At 32.0% G+C, this 19921-nt stretch overlaps 1 protein-coding gene across 3 annotated transcripts; it reads right to left on the bottom strand.

Annotated features, from left to right (window-relative positions):
* Positions 1 to 396: 396 nt before the first annotated feature.
* LOC148609946 (uncharacterized) lies at positions 397 to 19598 on the bottom strand. 3 transcript variants are annotated; one of them, XM_088541578.1, is made up of 6 exons: positions 19559 to 19598; positions 15872 to 16118; positions 13998 to 14227; positions 12877 to 13021; positions 7918 to 7950; positions 397 to 5083 (listed from the first exon to the last, which is right to left on the bottom strand). In XM_088541578.1, the coding sequence occupies exons 2-6, from the start codon at positions 16086 to 16088 to the stop codon at positions 1446 to 1448; spliced, it is 4263 nt and encodes a 1420-aa protein (XP_088397704.1). In that variant the 5' UTR covers positions 16089 to 16118; positions 19559 to 19598; the 3' UTR covers positions 397 to 1445. The 3 variants fall into 3 exon arrangements, with proteins under 3 accessions (XP_088397704.1, XP_088397703.1, XP_088397702.1); XM_088541577.1 differs by having other exon boundaries at positions 19450 to 19584; XM_088541576.1 differs by lacking the exon at positions 19559 to 19598 and adding an exon at positions 18706 to 18809.
* Between the last annotated feature and the right edge of the window lie 323 nt (positions 19599 to 19921).

Genomic DNA, 19921 nt, shown 5'->3' with positions numbered 1-19921 from the left:
GCTTACCCTACTGGTGCACCTGGTCCATGATCTCAGTTTTTAGTTGTGTCTGGGTTGCTCATTTACTTTTGTTATTTTGGTTATTTTATGTTCTTTGTTGTGTGTGTCTGTTTTCCATGTCTGGTCTATGTCCCAGGAATACATTCTTCTGATTTCCACTGGAGTCTTGGTTCCCTTGATTACTCTTAATTACCATTATACGTCCATAAATTCTTTTCCTGAGTAAAATAAAGGTCAAAGTTTCAATATAAAGGGATAAGCACTAGTCTTATTTCTTCCCAAAATTTAGCCTTTGCAGTGTAGTCAGGGTAAGCATCATATCATATTTTCCCATTTATAACTGTAATTCTGACGTTATATCAATAAGAGTTGGAAAAAGAAAATAAAGAAATACAATTGTATTGTGGAAACATGTATTCAATAATTATTGATAGCAACAGCATGTAAAAACAAGAAATATCAATATATAATATTTTTTTAACAAATTCACAACTTAATATTGCATGTTTCAGCCTTAGCTTTAGAAATGTCATTCCCAAAAGACATTTGGGAAAAACTGCATATTTTCTACTTAGTATATTATGTATCTTTATATCATGATATACCAAAAAAAAAAACAAAAAACAAAAAAACAAACAAAAATCATGTATGGGTAATTATCCAAATAATTGGGTTTAAAAGTTTTACTTGACATGTTCATATGTAATAATAAGAAAAAGCTTCACAGAGCGTATTTTGATATAACTGCAAAGGTTGAACCTTGAACAATTGGGGTATTAAAATATGGACACATGATCATGATTCATGCTTAATACAGCTTTGAAGTTTGATTGCAGTTACATAAAATGTATTTGACATGGGGTAGTAATTGGAAACAAATCGAAGTGGCCACCTTTTGAACTGTTCCAGTCACCACCTCAAAATTTCATCCCAACCTTCCTTTGGGGGAATGGCACTTTGTGGTGCAATTTTACTGGTGTCAAGTTATCATATAAACATCACGGAAATGCTTTTTTTCTTACCCCCTAATCCTATATGGGGCAAGTCACAACCCTTAACTTCTCAAAGGATTGGGGCCATAACCCCAAAAAATTCAATTCAAACATTCCTTTAGTGGTTTGGAACCTTGTTATAAAATTTCATCAAGAACAACCAACCAAGGATATTTATAGTAGACTTGAACTAACTATATAATACATTGCATGAAAAACAATGTGTCAACAGACCATGATAGTGCGACATCATATATGACTGCACATATGATTTGTTTGGATACATGTACCTCTTTCACAATTACACAATATGTTTTGTTTGGATACATGCACCTCTTTAACAATTAGAGGAAAGCTGTAACATGGCCTATGCGACTAAGCTTATTAACATTAATGCATGTCAAATAAATCTGTCTTTAAAAGAAAATAGAAACAACCAGTCCTGAGAATCTCCTATGACTGTTTATATAAACAGTACAAATCAACCAATGACATCAAAACACGATACCTGTAGCTGTAAAAGTGAAACAGAAATATCATACTTGAAATCCACGAAACAAGCAGGAGTCTGTCTGTTTTAATAAGCTTCCTAAATGAAACACCATCATGATCTTCTACAGAGGTGTCTGGGCTGTGTCTCAGTAACAGGTATGTGAAATTATAGCTTTTCCTTTTTGCTGCGAATAATAAAGGAGTGCATCCATGTGAATTTCTCTCATTCAATAAATTAGGATTAACCTCTATGGTATAATCAATTATAACTTCAGCAATATTACAAAATTCATACCCTGTATGTAGGTAAGGACAGGATATCAAGTGTAAAATGTTGCAGCCTTCTTTATCTCTATCAGAAAAGTTTGATCCTGTCTTGACCATTTCTTTCATTAGGGAAAACAATTCACACCATCTGTTCATTGTCCAAGACATAAGGTGTATACCAACTAGATCTTTTGGCAGAACATTTAAATTAAAACGACCTCTTGTTAATGCATACACAATTGGTGTTCCCATACCAACAGCTTCATTGCATATAATTGTATTATCATTTTGTAAAGTTCTGATACATGATGTATACCAAACAGACTCCCTATTCCTTCTTTTGAAGTTGGTTTCTAATAGAATGTTTCTTGCGCATAAGTGAAAAATTGTGTTGAGATCTCTGTCAGAACAACCAGAATCTTCGGACTTTGTAATAAGAAAACCAAAAGTTTCGTCATTGCATCTACATGCCGCTAACATCAGTGGAGTCATTAAACTATCTGCCTCCCTCTGAACTAAAAGTTTGTAATCAATTGCAATAATAACTTCACAAACTTCAGGTGTTCCTTTGCATGCAGCAAAATGCAACAATGTATATCTTTTGGCTTGATTAATGTACTTCAAGTCCTCATCACGATTAAGCATAACTTTAACAATATTTGCATATCCTCTCTGAACAGCAGTCATGATTGGAGTACAATCATTATTGTTTTTCTGGTACAACAGATCAGACTTTTGTCCCATAATATTGATGCATATGTCTTCCAAATTACTGCGACAATAGTGTAGTATATTGTTGCCAGCATTGTCTACAACAGCCAAATCAGGGCTGAATTGCAATAAAGCCTTACAAAACTCAAGATGCCCATTGGATGCTGCTTCCATTAAAGCTGTTCTGTCATAGCAATTTACAGAGTTTAAAAATTCTAATTTCCTCCCTAAAACTATAAGTGCAATTTCAGGTAAATTATACTTGGCACAATAATGTAAAATGTTGTTGTTTTCATTATCTTGAATATCAATGTCAGCACCAATTTTAAGTAAAGAGGATATGGTATTTCTATTAATATGCTTAACTGCTAATAGTATAGGTGTTTGTCCATTCACATTTTGGGCATTTAGTAATGGAGGATGAGTTTCAGCAAGTCGTTGTAATATAGTTTCATCTTCCAAAAATGAAATGATGCAATGAAGCACGGTGCTTTCTTCTTTATCCCTGATGCTTAAATCGGGACAGTGCTTTAAAACCGCCTCAAATGTCTTCACATCTTTTGCTACCATTATAGGAGACTTTCCTTCTTTGTTTTTAATATTTAATACACCTTTCTCTAATTCCATTACTTTGTCAATAATGGTTGGCCATGCCCAACATTTTACACACAGATGCAAAATGTTGTTTCCATCAAAATCTTCCAGTAACATATCATTTTGGTAGTTGAGAAGAAATTCTACATTTTCAAGCATTCCACGATATGCAGCTTTTAGCAGGGGTGTGTGGCCTTGATTGTTTACTTCTGTCAAAAGCTGTGGCTCTCGTTCTATCATTTCTTCAATCACGTCTTTCCACCAACGTCGTACACAGTAATGAAGGGGATTATTCTTCTTTTCATCATAAACCTTCAAATCTACTCCATTATTTAACATTACGTTCACACACTTCTTTTGTGTAATAGATCCTATTGCATATGAAATCATTGGAATCAAACACTTAACACCTCCATTAACTGTAATGTGTGAGGTTCTAGTCTCATTCGAGTCAATCTTCAAATTAAGAAGGTTGGGATCATATTCAATTAGTCTTTGTAGTATCAGATCATTGTCTGTAAAAGTTATTATATTTTTCAGACACAATCTGATATTAATTTGTCCTAATGTAAAACCAGAACTGTTGTTTTCCGGTCCATAAATCTTCAATATTTCTTCCAAAAGTGGTAAATGGCCTTGCACACAAATGTCCATAAAAAATTGCTCTAATCTACATTGACTATTAATGATGTTCCTCTCTAGTACCCGTTTTAGCAACAAATATGACATCCTTTGGTCCTGAAATGTCTTATGTTTTACAATATTCATCTCTGGAGGGGCATTGTCATTAAAATAATAAGTAAAAATTTTATCTTCAGGACATATCTCTATTAGTTTGTCTAAAAGTTTTTCATCAAGGCTTTTATCAAGTTGAATACAGACTTCCCCATTTTTTGGTTTGTATCCTGATGATCTTATAAATTCAAGAACTATGTTGTCTACGGCAAGTTTCAGTAGTAATTCCTGTCTCTCAGACTCGTCACAGAATGATATTAAGATGCTCTCAAGTATTGTTTCATGAGAAAAACAATAATTATCATTGTTTGAATCTTTTAGCCTGAAATATTTATCTTCATGTTTCAATATGTTTTTCACATCTGTCTTGTCGAATCTGATGCTTAACTGAGTTTTTAATTCCTCATGTATCTCTGAATTATTACTGATTGTTTCAAGTTCCATTTGTCCCCCTCTGAATAACATCCAAACAAGAGTTGCATAAACCTTCTTTGTATACTCAGAACGTGAATAAAGGAAGCTGATCTCATTCTTTAAGCCTTGTCTTGCATTTTTGAAGAAAGACAAACCAGTCTTGAAAATGTGAGCATTAGAGAAGAACAAGAAGCAAGACTGTGGAAAACCTATGGAAGGATTTGTTTTCCTGATCTTACCAATTAAATTATTACTTATCAAACTAGGGACTTCTCCACTTTCTGTCTCTTTAACGTTCAACTCATCCAATGTATCGTACTGCATGTAGATATTTAATCTGTCACAGAAAGCTCGAAGCATATGCCACTTTTCAGTGCTATCTGGGACCCATTCTTCAGAAGACATATTAAGTAAGCTAGTTTCCAGCCAATCATATTTATGGAAAACATGGTTGCACTCCAAGAATATATCATATCTTGTTGTAATTATCAAATGTAAAGCACCTTCGTCTATCTTCTTTTTCAATCTTTGGAAGTATTTTTCCCAATCATCAAGTTTGTTGCTTCCAAAATTAGATTTTCCAAATGGATCATCCATCAAAATGACATAGCTATTTGAAGTACAGGCTTTATCAAGAAGTGTTCTTAGGTCTGTTGGTTCAATCACTTCTACAGGAATGAAACAATTATCAATACCACAGTTGGAATCAACAAGTCTCTTCATCAGATGAAAAGCAAGCGTTGTTTTGCCACTTCCTTCAATTCCGGATAAAACAACTATCCTTTGATTGGAGAGAAGCTGGAAGGCCTTGTCCTCAACTCTAGCAAGTGGTGAGTATAATTCCATATTCTTTCCATCCATCATATCTTTTGTTGCAGCTTAAATTAAAATAATAACAATGAACTTAAAGAAGGCCAAATAAAAAAATATGTGTGGTTCTGGTCACCTCAAAGAAACAAATAGGGTCAATAGGTTGTGATTCTTTTTTTTAACTACATAAGTTGTGGTTGTCATTTTCATTAATTCATGCCACCTTTAAGGTCAATATAAATATGTGTTTCCAAACCTTCCTTGTTACTCCTGCTACCATGATGAAAGAACTAAGCAATGGTATATATGACTCAGAGAGTTTAATAAGCCAGACATGAGTAGAAAGTTAAAGCCGGTCAGTGTTTTATTTTGGCAACAAAACAAAAAACAAAGTCTAGGGTTGGCAGTAAAAACTAGGGTCACTTAGGTGATCTGAACCGCACATATTTTTCTTTGGCCTAATAGAAAACAATAACTAATGTTGTACTCTATATCATGATAAGAATATCCCCACTTAACCATTTCAGTCAAATCTGGAACAGAAGGACACTGTACAAGTCACCACACATAAGCAATATACTAAATATCTAATGAGTCCCTCCAATAGATGCTAAGAAATCTTTTATGTAAATTTCCATTAAGCATCATATAAATAAAAAATGCTTCACAGGGGGCAGCTTGATACAGCCACAGATGTTAAACCCTAAACTATTGAGGGTGCACTATACAGTTATATTAAGGCACACTGTTTTGCACACCAAGTTACCCTGTCAAATTTTGTAAAACTTAGACTTTAAAGTTGAAATTTGGTGGATATGTTGTTTAAATGTAGTTGAGCATTTATACATAGACAGATGTAATATATGTAATGGTAAACAGGTGTCATTTAAATGAAGAATGGTACTCGGAACGTTTCAGTACCCTGCCGAAGTAGGGTCTCTCCTCAGCATCAGAGAGCTGATTTTCAAAATACTTTATTTCGCATGAACTTTTGGAACAAAAATTGTGAGAGAATGAATAGAAAAGGGTCTTATTATTTTTACCCTTTTTCCACCAAGTTCATGCATGCTTTCATCCTGTGGTAGTGTCTAAGTGCCTGATATTTTATAAAACATAGTATTTGGCTGTTAGTTTTGGAAAAGCACCCCTGATTTGTTCTAAAACTCAGTAATATTTTTTTCAGTATATTACCATGGCTACTGGAATTTATAACAATAATCAATAAATTAATTATAAATGACTTAAACCTCCACACACCAAGGATTTAAAAAATATGCACTTTTTTATGACAAAACACTAGAAATTTCTGTGTGGACTGCCTCAAAACAGCTTTATTTCAACAAAATGAGACCAAATTTTCAGAAATGACCTAACTGCATTGTACTACCTGAGGCAAATGTGAACACACCATTCAAACTTGATACAGCTCTGAATTTCTAATACAATTAGAAGTTAGACACAGGATAAGAATTTGACAAGAATTGAAGTGGTCACTTTTTGGTCTTTATTCCTAATTGGTTCCAGTCAAAAGTGATATCAATCACAACCTTCCCTAGAGGTATATATAGCACCTAGTAATTTCAGGTCTCTTTGTAGCCTCTTACTCCTATATTTACTTGGTTCTACTTACAACCCCAAATATTATGGTAATCCCAGTCTTCCTTTTGTCGTATGGTACCTTGAAGTAAACTTATATGAGAAGCATTATTCTTTATTCTAGTTATTGTCCAGACATTTGGAAATGCTTGTTTCAGGCCCCTTTTCGGCTCCTAATTCCAAAGAAGTTTTAGTCATAACCTCTAAAATCAATCCCTGTCTTCCTTGCAGTGATGAAATTTAAGGAGAAATACTTGCTAAATGCAAGTTGAAATTAAATTTTGCGAGTAGAAATTATTTCCACTTGCAAAAATTTGCTAGTGGAATCCTGTGTGTCATATAAGTAAGTCAAGATATCACCCAAAAAACTTAACTTTTGCGAGTATAAATTTTCAGTACTTGCTAAATTTAGCTAGTGGAAAAAATTCAGAAATTCAATCCCTTCCTTTGGTGGAATAGCACCTTATATTACAATTTCAAAAGAGATTCCCTGTTGATCTTCATTAAATGTAAAGTTATTGTCTGGACATCATGAAAATGCATGTTTATGAAATCCTTTTTGGCCCTAATTTCTAAAATGTTCAAATCTTAGACCCCAAAATCCATCCCAGTCTTTCTTTGGTGGTATAGCACCTTGTAACACAATTCCAAAGAGATCACTTCATTGATAGTCAAGTTACTGTCTAGACATCTGGAAAATGCATGTTTCTGAAACCCCTCTTAGGCCCCTAATTTCTAAAATGTCTAAATCTTAACCGCAAAATCAATTGCAGTTTGACTATTGTGGTGTAGAATATTGTGGAACAATATCACAGATGTTCTTATTCTTTTACTTATATATTGGTTGTTAAATTCTATGAAGTGCATGTTATTTGCCCCTTTTTGGCCCTAATTTATAAAAAGTTGGAGCCATAACCCCAAAAATCAATACCAACCTTCTTTTTTGTGGTTTAAAACCTTCTTATAGAATTACGTAAAGATAAACCAACTAATATTTAAGTTATTGCCAGAAAACAAAGTGTCCACTGACAGCATTAATGACAGTGCCATACCATTATACTACCATAAAACGTAGCATGAAAAATGATTCAGTTTCATTGTTGTTGTCGACAAAATTGATCAGTAAATGAGGTATAAGGGAACTTGAAAATCCTATTGGAGCTGAGGAGTGAGAGGAATGCATGGATGGTTATCTCAGCCCACATTCTATACCGTACATATCAGTATGAGAAAATTAATAGAATTACAAAACAATGTGTATAAATTTAAATATCATTCTAAATGTAAAGATATGTTTAACACTCACCAATCAATGATCTTACAGGTCCTTCCTTTAAGTCTGAAAGTAAAGGAAATAAATCGAATAACAACGTATTACTGTGAAAGTACTTATATTTGTGAATTCTTGAATTTGTGGTTTTCAGGATGCTGTCATACAATTCAAGGAAAATAATCCTTTTTATTTGGAATCAAATTTCGTGGTTTACCTTACCCACAAAATCCAGGAAAAATAGTACCCCATGAACAATAGCACTTTCACAGTATGTCTTATCCAATGATTTTTTATACAAATAGAAAGTGGTTGGGCAATAGTATAATGTTCTGTTTGTGAACTGATTGATATGGAAAACATAAAGTTGCACATGTCCTGCAAGGTAAGTGTAGCCCTACTTGTACAGGAAGTTGGTATCTGACAGCATCAGAAATAACTTACAACATACGCTCAATCTATATAAAGCCAAACACCCAATTTGAAATCAATTCATGCAATGAGAGCTGCGAAAATTGCCACAAAATTTGGGAAGGTGGAATGACGGAGGGACAAGATGATTCCAATATACCACCCACTCATTGAGTTGGGGTATAACTATCAGAGTGAGAGATAAAATATTAAGTACCAATCCATATAAATTTCAAACACTTTCAATGTTAGAGGTGATCCATGGTGCAGAAAAAACCAAATCAAAAAATGATGTCTTTTAGATCTTCATACACCGAAGTTTGCCTAACTATAGTACTTTCAGCATACAGGCATACAGACAGGCTGTATTTTGAAAGAAACTATGCATTTATCTCAAAAAACAACCAAAGCAAGAACTACAACTCTTGCAATTTTTATCTAGGTCTCACTAACCACTTCTAACGTTTCCATTACTTTACATGTTAAAAAAGTAATTTTCAAAGTTTCACTGTGAATTTCCAGGAAAAATGACATCTTAAAGTTGCATACCGTTGCAAAGCTTGGAAAATAAGGCTTCCAAAATCATTATGCTAATGATACGATGATTGTAGAAATTCTTCACAAAATTTACTTGAATAAATAATACTGAAAATCCACATTTTTACCTGTTCTGCTAACTGACAGCATGGAGGCAAATTACTCACACATGTAAAAAATATTTATACACTTTTGCAGTAATTACATATATGATTTTAAAGTACACACCCGCCGAGTTGCTCAAAGAATGTTATTGAGGGCTACACAGTTAGTTTACAAAGTAATCTTCCATAAGGCCCTAACACAGAAAAAAAATTATACAAGTAACTACTAATAAAAAGCTTCACCAAGCATGATACGACTGAAGCAAGTTAAACTCTGTTCACTTGGAACAAGTGTAAACACAATATTACTTAATTCTGACACACTTCAACATATGGACTTGTGGATGAAACAATTGGTTTGGATACAATACTACATAATATTTTGAAATTCAATTTAAGTAAAAAGTTCTGCTTTAAGTCATTTAAAACAGATTAAGAAAATAACAAAAAGTCTTCCAAATTATGACAGTTTAATTCCCATTGACTCTTTGTTACTCAAAAACAGTGGGAAATATACAAAAGCAAATTGAAAAATGCAAGTATGGATTTTCAGAAGAAAAAAAAAATTCTAAATTGGACCAGAAATTTAAAAAAAAAAGATTTTTTGGAGTGTAGCCCGATTCATTTGTTAAAATATTTTTTTTTGTATTTGTTGGAAATCACCTATTTGTAACCCTTTCATTTTAAAAAAACTAGTTGATAAAATTTCTTAAAGATTTGTGTAAAGAAAACTTATTCAACATTATTTTGTATTTCAAAAAGAAAAATTGGGGGTCACCGAACTCTTTCTCCTGTAATATTTCAAATCTAAAATTCCCATTACATATCTATGAAACATTTTTATGCCAATTATCTTCCCCTTGAAAGATTGTTTGTGATGTACATGTTTGTAATTTTACCATATATAAGTTATATATAAAAATAAAATATAAAATATTTTTGAATAATTTAAAAACAATTATTTTGCACCTTTTTCAAACACCATTTGCTCACTGAAAAAACTTCTCTATGATTTTGCAAGATGAGAGAAAATAATGCTCCATGTAATAGATTTGATCTACCTTAAGAATTCTCAACACAGTACTTTGTAAGGAAACAAATTAAACAAGACGCTCCCAGGAGTCTGAATTGCTCATCTTGTAAATTTTTGCCTTTTAAGGGCAATAACTCTAACAACGAATTTAACTCAAATGAGGACTTTGGTAGAACTTACGGATCATTTCATTAATTGAAAGTTTCCTTCTATCTATTAATATTGTCAAGATATTGGCTGAAAACTGCTAGAAACATAATTTTTCACCTTTCAAAGGCAATAACAACTTTAACTTAATGCAGACTTTTGTAGGCCATATAATAAGGATCATATCGGCAATTAAAAAAAATTGGCTATACCTAACAGATTAAAACGAAAACTTGACCAGAGATAGATCTCATCATGCTGAACACTTTTACCCCATGTCAGAACTTGGCTAAACCTTACAATCATGGAGATTCATTGTATATGAGAAAAACTTCTGTCTGACCCCTATGCTCTATTTCTGGTAATGGTGACCATGTTATTTTGATGGATCAAAAATCCCCACATCAGTTATATGCAGAATGATCTAAGGAACATTCATAGCAAGTTTGGTTATGATTGGTCAAGTAGTTTTACAGGAGAAGAGTTTTGAAAAATTGTTAAAGACAACAATGACAATGACGGGCAACAATAGATGCCATTTGGGCCAGGTGAATTAATTAAAAGAGAATTAACAAAATTAAATGCGAAATAAACTTCCTACATCAATTTTTAATACCTGGTAAAAATCTATTTTATCCCATTTGGCCCTTTTTGTAGAACAGTTGGGGCCAGTGACCCCATTTTGAATAGCAAGCTTCCTCTATTCGCAAGTAAAGTTACAACAAAATTTCATGACATTTCGTTCACTACTACACTCCTGGAAACATTCACGTTTCCCATTTTAGCATTCCTGCATCGTTTATTGTGCATTTACACATCGTATTGTGTTCCTTTAAACGCACGATAGAAGTGTTCGTTTAAACGCATGATAAAAGCATTCGTCTATTTTTGTACTTTATTTCACTGATTCAACTGTTATTTTTATATTTTTTGCTATTATTAATTTATATATTTTCATTAATTCCATTTTCTATTTTTACTTTCATTATTTTTTGTTAATATTATTATTTACACTCCAAGAGTATTTGTTCATTATGCGTTTAAACGCATGGTGGGAGAATTTGTCAATCATGGGTTTAAACACACGCTAGGAGCATTCATTTATCGTGCGTTTAAAAGCACGATAGGAGCGTTCGTTTAAACGCATGATAACAACAATGAATACCCAGACGACAGCATAATATTGTGGTTGTATAAAACTACAGAAATACAATTAACAAAACTTGTTTAACAATGTAAAAGCACTATCTTCATGAACTTTACAACTAAAACGAGCAGTTCATAACATGGAGCAAGGGATTGGCCTCTTTCAGCTGCCTTTTGTTGTGGAGTTTTTAATATTTTTAGTCCCTGATTTTGTGAATATTCTTTATTACCTATTTTAGTTCTTTTTTCTTTATTAGATTAAAAATAAATCTTTTACATCAAGCCATTGGTGCATCCTTATGAAGTTGTACTTGTCACATGGTTTTTTGTATGTCCTTGTGAGGTCACATGATTTAATTGGTTCAGGTTTACAGGATATAACTGAATAATGATATACAAATTGGAAGTAGGATAAAGGTCATATATGGCCCTTATATAAAACCTTCATATAACTGCACTGAATATCTGTGCATTTAACTTAAGTAGCAATCATGCAAATTCTGTAGTATGTGATACACCCCAAAAATTAGGCTACACATTTTTACTTTTGTTATTAAGTTGCTTTATAGGTCTACACGATGAAATGTATAATTATTCATTCCAATCTGTCTACTCTAAGGAGATAATCCAGTATGAAAATTCAACAGGTTCTACTGTATTTTTTAATTTTTATCTCCTATGAACAAAGGTAATATGAAAAGCCTAAATTTCAAAAGATAAAGATATGTAGACTTCCAAACCATAAATCACATTTTGTATGATTCTTATGTGGAGTGCTACTGAATTTTGATTTTACTATTGATATATACATGATGAAACTGTAATTCTCTATGATTTGGTTGTTATCTACTTCTTGGGATATACTGTTAACTTTATTGTTTTTCCCACAGGCACTTGGGACCAGGATTTTTGGTTTTTAATTTTTCTCAAAAATATCATTACATCATTTTGTTTCCATATTTGAGTTATTATGCATGTTCTCTGACATGTCCGCTTGCTATTTATTGCTGTTTATACTATGCCTAGTTTTCATCAAGTATAAAGATGAAAACTAGGCGTAGTATAACAGCAATAAATAAAACTCAAAAATGGAGACAAAATGATTTAATGATATTTTTGAGGAAAATTAAAAAAAAAAAAAAAAAATCCTGGTCCAAAGTGCCTGTGGTTTTTCCACTATTTTTATGTCTCAACCTCAAAACTGCCATTTTCAGTACATCACATCATGGATGTACTCCTACAATGTAAGAGTTAGTTGAAACTAAAACTTTAGTTGATATTTTGCAAAATTCTACTTTCACTCATTATGAAACCTACAAAATTGTTTATTGTAATTAAAATAAATGTTTGACCAGAATGGCAGAGCCCAATTTTTTTTTAAATTAAAAATTAAAATTTACATATTAATGTCTTACGTCTAAAAATATAATTACACAAGATTCTGCAAATAACACTTCACCAATATAATTCAATTTTTAACAAAATCAATCAAAGCTTAGTTTTATGTCCTGATGAGGTCAAACAATTTTAGCTGAAATTTAAAGTGCTATAACTCATGCATAATGAAAAATGGTCAATTCAATTCTTGTTAAACATAAAAATAATGTCAAGAATTACCTGAGACTGTTTTTTTCAATTCCTTTATTTCAGGGAAAATATTTATTACTTCTGTGAGAATACTGAGATTTGATTGGTCAAGAGTCTTGGTTTTAAGGTCATTGCACTCATGCAACAGTAATCCATTGGAAAGCCTGTCCACCGCCTAAAATCAAGAAATTAAAAGCTCAAGTCAATAGAATAACATTTATACTGTCATTGTTTTTATTTGTTTTGACATTTTTGATACACTTGACAAGTTGTTTCTCCAGAAAAGGAACACAAGATGTCCTGATCTAGTAGTGAAACAGTTCTTTTTAAATGTTAACATGATATACATTTTGTATGCAATTTTTACTACAACAAACTTTAAATTATTTTATTATTCAGGAAGTGCATAACTATGAATTAAAACTACATGTAAAACCATTCATATGTATATTAAGGGCAAGTTTTTGTAAGGATCAGGTAAATAGGAAAAATTAGAAACATTAATGTCAAAAACCCACTGATAACTGACAAGATAATTTCACTGAATGATGTTTACTCTATTTGAAAAGACCATTATTTTGCTCAAGAAGTTTTTGATAACTCTGCCTTTGAAATGTTCATTTTCAGTGCATTTTAAAGAAATTATAACACAATTTACCAAAGTGATATAGCAACTTTTGTCTTTTTATTCATGATTCTGATGGTGCAAATAGTGAAATTACACTTCAAAATTTGGCAAGGTTTTGCCCATGGTCTGATTCTTACTGAGACTGACACTTAAAATTTAAAATATCATGTTTTTAACATACTATACATAAATATACATGTGATACATGAATATGACATTGTAATCCAGGTCATTGTTCATTCTGACACCAAAAAAATGTTTTAACTAAAATACATCATGCATTACATCAAGAGATGCACATTATCAAAATCATTTTGCAATAAATATAAGAGGCAGGATCTATTTCATCAGTTCTATAATTGGATGAAACATCATTTTGTATCACCTAGGTTGTATCAAACAGCAAATTAAAAGATTCACATTTTAAAGATTTTGGTTAAATTTTAAATATTTATTTTCATAATCTTCAAAAAAGTATTGCAGTTGCACAAAAAATATCCTACATGTAAAAAGTTTTACTTACATTTGTAACTTCACACCATGCTGACTGAAAGACATTACTATCAATTTCATCTTTGCCATGATGAGCAATAAAATTTCTGTAATATTTAATTCTGGCTAGGTCAGATGCAGGTGTTATCTCCCCTGGTAATGGCAGCTTGTCAAACCCATTCACAGGTGACTTTATGTTAGTCAAGTTCCGAATCAAACATACCATTAAGGTAATGTCAAAGGATGAAGAATCAGGGTTACCTGAAACAATTAAATTGCATTATACAGAGTACTAAATAGTATTAGAGACTCCACCCAGAAAGATATTAAAACAGATTGAGAAAAACAAGAACAGCATTTCATAAGCTAAGACATATTAGAAATCAAAGCAGTATATCAGGAAAACCAAAGTAACACTAAATAACAGCAACGCCAAATCAGTTCTACTACTGTAAAAGTACTATAATTCGTGGATACCAATGTTCGTGGATGAGGAAAGAAACACAAGTTTGTGGATTATTGAATTCATGGTTTTGAAGTTTTCAGTACACACAGCAATGAAGATCTTTTTTCTTGGGAACCAAATTTGTGGTTTGGCCTACCTACAAAAACCATGAAAATTGGTACCCCTGGACACAAACAATGGAACTTTCACATTATATGGTAGTGAATGACAGAATATTGAAGAGTAACAAAAGGAAGCTTATTCGTGTGGATATATACATTTCCCCAGTTTCATTTCAATTAGTGTAAGCATTTTTGAGTTGTTGTGCAAAAACTTGGAGGAAATACAGACCAAGGGACAGGGGTAAAAATATATGCCCCCCAATCTTTAAGTTGCTGGGCATAAGAAATGCTTCAAATGGTGCAGCTTGATAAAACCAGATGTCAAAGCAGTATTGCATGATACAGCTCTTCATTTTTAAAAAAAATATTTGACACAGGGTTAGATTTTGACCAGAATCAAAATGTTCCTTCTTTGGTCCCTAATTCCTAAGGATTCCAGTCACAAACAACAAAATCAATCTCAGCCTTTCTTTCTTGGGAACATACCTCATGGTACAATTTCAAAAAGATCCTTACAATTGTTTCTGGCCTCTCATTCTTTTTTAAACAGTTGAAAGCATAATCCCCCAAAATAATTCCCAGCTTTCTTTTTGTGGTATGGTACCTAGTGGTATATTTTCACAGAGATCCATAGGGAATATAGTCAAGTTGTTGTCCAGACATCAGAAAAAGACTATTTTCTGGTTCCTTTAAATATTTGAACCTTCACTCCTGAACAGTTTTAAGTCACAACTCCTAAAAGTAATCCCAGCCTTCATTTTATGTACTGCACTGTGTTGTACAATTTAAATGAGACCCACATGTAACTACATGATCTATTCAATAAAAAAGTCAAGTTACTTTCTAAACACCAGGAAAACAATTGCTTCAGGCCTGTTCTTGGTCTTCATTTCCTTAATGATTCCAGCCCAACCTTCAAAAGCAATCCCAGACTTTCTTTCATAATAAAGCATCTTGTGGCACAATTTCAAATAGATCCATTCACTTTTTTATCTACTAATGTTTTTGCCCAGGCATCAGGAAAATATTTGTTTTGGTCCCTTTAGAGCTTATTATTCCTTGCCTGTTTAAATTACAATTCCCAAAGTCAATTTCAGGTTTCAATTCCTAGCTGGTACAATTTCATGGAGATCAAAACACTAAAACTCAAGTTATTGACTGAATATTGATTAACTACTACTGACCACATTGGTATGACAACATAAACAACCACAAATTTTGCTTCATACTGAGAAAAAATGCCTATCAAAACACAGGAATATGAAAATAAAACAATAAAAACTGTCAACACACTTCATTTTTCAAGCAGAGGATATAACAATCACCATTCCTACTTACCACTATTTACAAACAGCAATTTTTTTTGTTCATTATTTATCCTCTTCTGAGTAATCAACTTATCAATATTTGCTTTGTTTTGTCGAATATTATTGCCCAAATTGTATGGTGCAAACTCAGATAAACTGTCAAAGTAGGTCCGCACAGCTCTAGGACAGATTCCAAAGGTAAGATGGGCAAATCTGGCAAAATTTTCTTTCCCTTGTGAACTGGACATTTTTCATTCTTTTGGTTGTCTAAACGAAATCTGAAATTACAATAGAGAGAAAACATGATTAAACTCATGAAAGTTTATTCCCAAGTCCATAATTGTATGATTAAATGTATTTTAAGTTCTGGGTAAGAATCAGGCAATGAGTGGCACATCATTTTTCTAAATTTGGTCTTTTTTGCCTTAAATATATTCAAATACGTCTAGAAAACAACTGAAAAGCTAATACAATTCATCCTGAAGTATTGGTCATGTAGATATTTTTTTAACTCCTTATAAAAGGAAAAAGTTTGGGAAAATTTTCCTGCCATTTTTCCCTAGTGCATTTCAACAAACTTGAACTATCAATATCTTTTAAAGGCAAACTTTTCAAACACTTTGACAGTAATTTCATTCAGGTTATGAGGTATAAATACTTGGATAATGCAATAAAAATCTGTATTTTTACTTCATGTGCCACACCTTATTTACATTTTGCCTGATTCTTGGACGGAACAGTACCTAATTTATTACTTGCAATATACTAGTAAGCAGTCCCTGAACCGACTATTTGACAGATTGATGACTGAATAATCAGTGATTAATGGATAACCAATGATTTCTGACCAATCTGATCACATTTTTGTTATGTGGAAGGATGGATGATCAGTTCATGTAAATTTAAGAATTTCCATTGGAACAAAATAATATACTACCATTCTGAACTTACCTTAAATTTAAGATATCAAATCCACATATTGTATTTTGTTAAAAACAAAACAAAAGTAAAATAAAAGTATCTAACTGAGTTTAAATCTATTGCATTATGTAAATATGTGTAAAAATTTACAAACGAAACAATGGAATCTGTAAAACATATTGACTGCTCTGTGTTCATGTGATGCAATCACCGATTTTATGGATTGGTTTGACAGATCGGTGACTGATGGGAAACTGGTGATCCATGATCGATCGCAATTTTAGTTGGATGGATCAGTTCAGGTACTATACATATACATGTATTACCAGTAATGTTCATGTAAAATTTGTCCTGTCTTGGAAAAAGATGATACCATTTTTAACAAAAGCCTCACTGAAAAAATTATTTTAAAAATGTATTTCTTAACTGTGCACATGACCTTATCATTCTGACCTCAAGATCAAGAAAACTTTCAGAAATTATCCCAAATGGCCAAATTCTATAGCCCTGAATTTGCAAATAGTTGTGCAGTTGTATTTTCAAGTATGTTCTTTTTCTGCTTCAAAGCGAGCACTGCTCAAGCTGCAGCAAAGCTGCAGCAAGAGGGGAAAGCTCTACAGCAACATGCACATGCATGTTAGTAGGATGAAGAATGATGAGAACAAGAATTCCTCAACCGAAAGTGATGTCATGAAGAGAATGTAAAATATCAATAAAAGCCCCCAGTAATTATTTCAAAATGTAAAAAAAATAATTCTTGAGCATCTAAAAATCTAACTATAATGTAGGAAAAGAGGATTGGAAGTACAAACAATGTTTACATTATGAGAACGTCACATTGCGATCAATGTTGTCCCCTTTATTTTCGTCCCAAACTCAGTTCTGAAGACAAAACAATATTAAAATGCCAGAATTTTAGGTAAACAGACAAATGCATGATATGTGTGCGGTTCAAAACTCACAAATAGTTTAATAATAATTCATTAATTTTAATCATAATTTTATTCATCATCTTAGTAATCAACTTATCAATATATATCTGTCTTGTAAAGGCTTGGTTTTTTTTTTAATAGTATATGCCATATTGTATGGTGCACACTCATAAACCTGTCAAAATAGGCCGATACCCCCAAGGGAGCAACACATCATTTAAAAATTCATAGGCCAATCCAAGGAGGTAGGAGGATGAAACCCTAGTTCTATAACATAAAACCACGCATTTTATGTTTATCTTTCATGTTTTCATCGGATATTTTCATTTTTTGTTTATAGTCAAAATGCATGAACTAGATGAAACCCCTATTTTTTGCTTGAAAATTTTGTCAAAATCTTCCTAATAAATATGAATAGTCAATGTTCTCTTCTAGAACTATTTGTCATTTACAGGGAAACCTAATACTGGAAAAAAAGAACCGTTGTGCTTCTTTATAGGCAATGCCTATTCCATATTATATGTTCAAGCTAAGAGTCCTATAAATCACAACCACAGGGATGTTAATTTAGATACATTTTAAAATAATCCATGAAAATACCTTAAGTTGGCTTAGTAACATTGCTTCTATAACACGTAATATATCGTGATCAGGAACTATAAACAATAGGAGAGTTCTTCCTGATGTCATCACTTACCTGTGATTTGGTTTTGGTTGGCAAACAATCCATTGAGTGGCATGGGGCATCAACTTTAAATCATCATAACTTTTTCGTTTTTTAAGATCATTGAAAAATTCTTTTGGTTCCCTAAACTGCCAATAAAACTCTTTTTATCCATGGAATTTTTAAAGAAATATTCAGTAATTAGACTAAATGAGCATAAAATTTTAAAGACAATTTTATATGAAAATAGAGGTTTACATATAAATATGCAAATTAGTGAATATGACATCACTATTGTGACTACTCTCCTAGTAATTTAAGGTCAACGTTGAGGCCAATAAAACTCACTTGACTTGATATGACCAGCCATGTATTTTCACTTTCGGTTTAATTTGTACATCACTTGATAACACTGTGTCATACAGTATGTCGACTGGGCACAGCATCTTCTATAAATGATTTTAATATTTGAGATTGATGTGTTAATATTAAAAATAGAATTGTTTTATTTCAGAAAATTAATTTCTTATATTAAGAAATTATTTTTTAATATCAAGAAATTCTTTTCTAATATTAGAATCTCGTGGAATATTGGCAATATATGGACCGATTGGTCACTTATATAAAAAATTGAATTTTTAATATTGAAAAATTGTTTTTTTTTAATATTAAACACGATAGTAGAACTTTTTATATTAAGAAAATCTTAGAAATTGTTTTTTTTTTAATATTATAAATTATTTTTTTAATATTAGAAAATCATTTTTAAATATAAAAAAAGTAGGGCTTTTTGTCCAGTTTGGCTTGTGAAGTACTGAAGACAAACAAGAGAATTGAATATCTTCTTTAACTTGAGTGTTGACCTTGTACACAATTTTCCATGACACATGATTGACTCTTTGTCATCTTTGGGCATTTTTTTAATATTATTTGTGTTCACTTGCATGCTTATAAGTATGAATACTATGACTTGTGGATGTACTGAACTGTACTTGTCAAAAATTTGGGTTTTTGAAACACATGAAGAAGCCACAAAATTTATGGTATATGTACAAAGAGAAAAGGGAAGTCTTTGAACCATTTTTTTTATACCTCAATTCTCTTTACAACGTTTTTAAGTCTATAATTTGGCATGGTTAACTTTTTTTTTTAGCTTTGTTTATGTTCAGAATATTGTCGTCTGCTATTTCTCTATATTTACCTTGTATGTTTGAAGAAAACATCCGAAATTCCCAGTGAAACGTCACAACTCAAACTCCAAGGCAGCTCCAGTTCCGTACCGTTGACGTTCCTCCACTAATTAGTAGTTACAAATGTAGTTTACTGAAATGAAGTTATAAAGGGTTAACTATGTATTGACATAGAAAATCAATTCTTACAAACAGTATTATACAGTATTATCTCAATATTATGTGTTCAGTAATATATTACAGCACATTCCCGTCTATATGCATTATAGGGGAAATAGAAATGGTATTATATATATAATCTTTTGACATTTGTCGTTTAAAGTATATAAAGATAAGCTTAAAAGCCTTTAAGCATAATGCATGGTGCTAGTCCT

Source organism: Perna viridis, chromosome 8, assembly GCF_037379345.1.
Source record: "Perna viridis isolate PV_CMFRI_1.1 ecotype Kerala chromosome 8, ASM3737934v1, whole genome shotgun sequence".
NCBI lineage: Eukaryota > Metazoa > Mollusca > Bivalvia > Mytilida > Mytilidae > Perna > Perna viridis.
Note: the sequence above shows the minus strand (reverse complement) of the source record. Positions and strands in the feature narration are given on the sequence as shown.

Excerpts from the sequence above, each read along its gene's own strand:
- LOC148609946 (XM_088541578.1), bottom strand. The coding sequence starts at position 16,088 with ATGTCCAGTTCACAAGGGAAAGAAAATTTTGCCAGATTTGCCCATCTT. Across the intron at positions 14,228-15,871 it reads ATTGCTGTTTGTAAATAGTG|GTAACCCTGATTCTTCATCC; the intron begins GTAAGTAGGAAT and ends TAATTGTTTCAG. Across the intron at positions 5,084-7,917 it reads ACCTGTAAGATCATTGATTG|CTGCAACAAAAGATATGATG; the intron begins GTGAGTGTTAAA and ends TTTTAATTTAAG.